This window comes from Olea europaea, unplaced genomic scaffold (assembly GCF_002742605.1).
Source record: "Olea europaea var. sylvestris unplaced genomic scaffold, O_europaea_v1 scaffold6206, whole genome shotgun sequence".
Lineage (NCBI taxonomy): Eukaryota > Viridiplantae > Streptophyta > Magnoliopsida > Lamiales > Oleaceae > Olea > Olea europaea.
In genome coordinates this window covers 8,700-12,174 of record NW_019264562.1, presented here as the reverse complement: position 1 = coordinate 12,174, position 3,475 = coordinate 8,700, and the positions used below count along the sequence as shown (strand labels likewise).

The 3,475-nt window shown below is 36.3% G+C and overlaps 1 protein-coding gene across 3 annotated transcripts; it reads left to right on the top strand.

The window, feature by feature from the left end:
* The first annotated feature begins 85 nt into the window (after positions 1-85).
* Positions 86-3,448, top strand: LOC111389774 (U-box domain-containing protein 44-like). 3 transcript variants are annotated; one of them, XM_023014739.1, is made up of 3 exons: positions 86-346; positions 2,161-2,732; positions 2,817-3,447. In XM_023014739.1, exons 2-3 carry the CDS (start codon positions 2,178-2,180, stop codon positions 3,276-3,278), a joined length of 1,017 nt encoding a protein of 338 aa, XP_022870507.1. In that variant the 5' UTR covers positions 86-346; positions 2,161-2,177; the 3' UTR covers positions 3,279-3,447. The 3 variants fall into 3 exon arrangements, with proteins under 3 accessions (XP_022870507.1, XP_022870508.1, XP_022870510.1); XM_023014740.1 differs by having other exon boundaries at positions 87-346; positions 2,164-2,732; XM_023014742.1 differs by lacking the exon at positions 86-346 and having other exon boundaries at positions 2,164-2,732; positions 2,817-3,448.
* The last annotated feature ends 27 nt before the right edge of the window (positions 3,449-3,475 follow it).

The window sequence follows — 3,475 nt, the reverse complement described above, 5'->3', positions numbered from 1 at the left end:
CGACACGACACGACAGCCAGAAAGGATGGTGTCTCATTGGATAGAGAATGAGAATTTCGTAACTACTATGCGCTTTCTTTTTATCGTACTTCTTTTACTGTTCAAAAACGATGACTGTTGGCTGTTAGTCAACTCTATTCCCCTCTTCTACCACTTTATTATATACAATTATTAGTTAATATATCCCCTTTTTCCTCCTCCACACCTCCATGGATCAGAAGCTGAAGAACCCATAATTCAAGATTTATGGAATTTTTAGAATTATTGAATTCGGGTTTGGATTTTTGTGGGGATTCTTGAAAATATTATTTTGATGCGACATTAAAATTTGAAAGATTTCAACTAGGTAATGATTTTAAGTTTCTTGGTCTCACCTTTTCGATGATTTTTTTATTTTTTATTTTAAAGTTAGATTGGGGTTTACCATGTGGGTTGAATTTTGGATGGAACTAGATTAATATTAATAATGGACTGAATTTGGAATTCTTATAGGTTTGTTTTCGTTTAATCTTAGTTAGTTGAAATCATATTGGGGATTTGATGATCTTAGATAGCTCTTGAAGGTGCTTATTTTGCATTTGAAAAGTTTATATCAGAGCCAGTTTTACATATACTTCGAAAAAGTTATTTATGCTTTAAACTAGGATTAGAAATGCTGGTTAAATAGTCTTGAAAACGAGTTTTAGCAACTGATATCTTGAAACATAATGAAACTGGAGACTTCTATTTTTCTGTTACTTTTGGTTTTGGTTTCTCCTTTCAAGTGTCAAGTAAAATAGGGATAAAGAATGATTGGTGGTGTCGGTTGATTCAGGAGTTAGAAAGTGAAGTTCTAAGGTGCAATTCTTATTTCGAATTCAAGAGAAAGCATTTGAACAAGAGGAATGATAAAAGAGCTTATTCATAAATAATGCTAGATGATCAGCTATGTGAATAGAGAAGTAAGAGAACATTGGCTTAACTAAGCGTGTCTTTTGGTTTAGGTAAAAAAAGTACAAGTTCGTAAGTTTTTGTTTTCTAACATGTTTGGATATGTTATCTCTTTTTGCTTGCAACTTATTTACAACTTTAACCAGTAACAAAATATTCATTTTAAGAACCAACGTATTTACTTGTAAGCAAGTGAACTCTTTGAGGTAAGCCAAACACGTTCTTAGTTTCAATTCGTGAGTATAGGTGATAAGAGAGAGCATTGGCTTAATTAGTTGCTGGTTACCGGTTCGAGCATTTCCAATGTTTTCTTTTTGCTATTTCTTTCAATGTTTTACTCTTGTGCTCGATTTAAAGTGAAATAAATGAAAAGGGAAGTCTTGTCTCTGCTTAAGTATTGTTGTGATTTATTCAGTTTTATTACTTCCTTTGACACCAGCTAGCGGCCTTGCTAAATAAAACACACAAGAGATGGATCATTCCACACCCAATTCTGTTAATTTGATTTTGATTAAAAGAAATTTTAATCAAATTCTTTTGGTTATAGCTTACAGCTTCCCCTTTTATTTGGATTTGTATAGCCTAAATTAAAAACTGTTCATTCTGTACCTCTTGCTTTCTCTTCTAGAGATTACAAGCCTATGAAATAGAACTAAATACGTCATTACCCTAAACATATATCGAAACAGAAGTCATTGATGCTATTTTGGTGGAAGTTGCCTGTTAAATGAAACTGCCTGCACCCTCTTTTGAAGCACACACAACAGGGGCAGGGGAGAAACAAAAATAATAGGGGTGGAGGGGGTGACGCCCTTGGGGGACAACGGGCAGGGGCTGATTGGGTGAGTTGAGGGAAGGGACATTCTGCTTCCCACTTTTAAGGTTTAAGGTTAATTGTCTTTCTGACACATATCTATACAGAATGTGCAAAAGACAAGACTTTTATCCCTTTGTTTGTATTGAATCCCTAGTGGGACCGAAGGGCTCAAAACTTGAAGGTTAAGACTCAAATGTTAAGAAAAATTGGTTGGAAACCCAAGTCCTCATTTATATCGAAGTTGGTGATCCATGCTATTTTCCTTGTCTCTGAAGATAAATTTTTTATCTGAATCACTAAAGAAGCCTAATAAGTGGAAATAACTGCATGTTATCAAGAGGGATCAACTCGAATAATGTAATTATAGATTGTTACATAACCTTTATTGAAAGAAGTAATGTTGTTTTCTCTAGCAGCTACTTTGAATCTGATGGCTGGAAGCTGGGATGGAAATTATGATCCAGGTGGTCAATCTGATGACAGCCTCCATTTTGATAGACTACGTATTGAACCTATTTACGATGCATTTATTTGCCCTCTAACTAAACAAGTAATGCGAGATCCCGTGACGTTGGAGAACGGGCAAACATTTGAGAGAGAGGCCATTGAGAAATGGTTCGGGGAGTGTAAGGAGAGTCGAAGACGGCTCGTTTGCCCGTTGACTTTGAGAGAGCTAAGAAGCACGGAACTAAATCCAAGTATTGCTTTACGGAACACAATTGAAGAATGGAAGGCGCGGAATGAAGCTGCTCAGCTTGACATGGCTCATAGGTCATTATCGATGGGCAGCCCAGATAACGACATTTTACAGGCTCTGAAGTTTGTCCAGCAACTGTGCCTAAACAATCGGTCAAATAAGCATGTAATCCGTAATGCAGAACTGACACCAGTGATAGTCAATATGCTGAAAAGCAGTAGTCGTCTGGTTCGGTGTAAGGCTCTGGAAACACTTCGTATTGTGGTAGAGGATGACTCCGATAATAAGGTTGTCAAAGGTTGACATTTCACTGTATGTTTTATATATGCAGGTTAAGTTATGATTTCCTGTCTTTAACTGTCTTTTTTGCAGGAAATAATGGCTGAAGGGGACACTGTGCGCATGATAGTCAAATTCTTATCGAATGAGCAATCCAAAGAGAGAGAAGAAGCTGTTTCTTTACTGTATGAGCTCTCGGAATCTGAATTATTGTGTGAAAAGATTGGTTTAGTTAATGGAGCAATTCTTATGCTAGTTGGAATGGCTAGCAGCAACTCGGAAAATCTTCTGACTGTTGAAAAGGCTGATAAAACGCTGGAGAATCTAGCAAAATGTGAGAACAATGTAAGACAAATGGCTGAAAATGGAAGATTGCGTCCTCTTCTAACGCTACTCCTTGAAGGTGTTGTAACTTGTACCAACCTCCGTAGTCTTTGGATGTGTATAACTCATTGTGTTCATGTCTTTTCTACTTTTTTCTTTATGAGTATTACAGGTGCTAATGAAGAAATGCTTTATATGGATCAGAATTTGTTAGCCTGCTTATTATGTTAATGTAAAGGTGGAAGTTTCTGTGCTGAGCATGATATGATACTTGCGGTGTTGTTTACTGTATCATGACATAAATTGACAGAAATTGTGGAAAATTAGGATGGAAACCAATAATAACATGTGTTGGTACGCTGTACTAGGAGGGACTAGATTGTACAATAAACAAGATTTTAACTTCTTTTTCTACCATATTTGTTGTG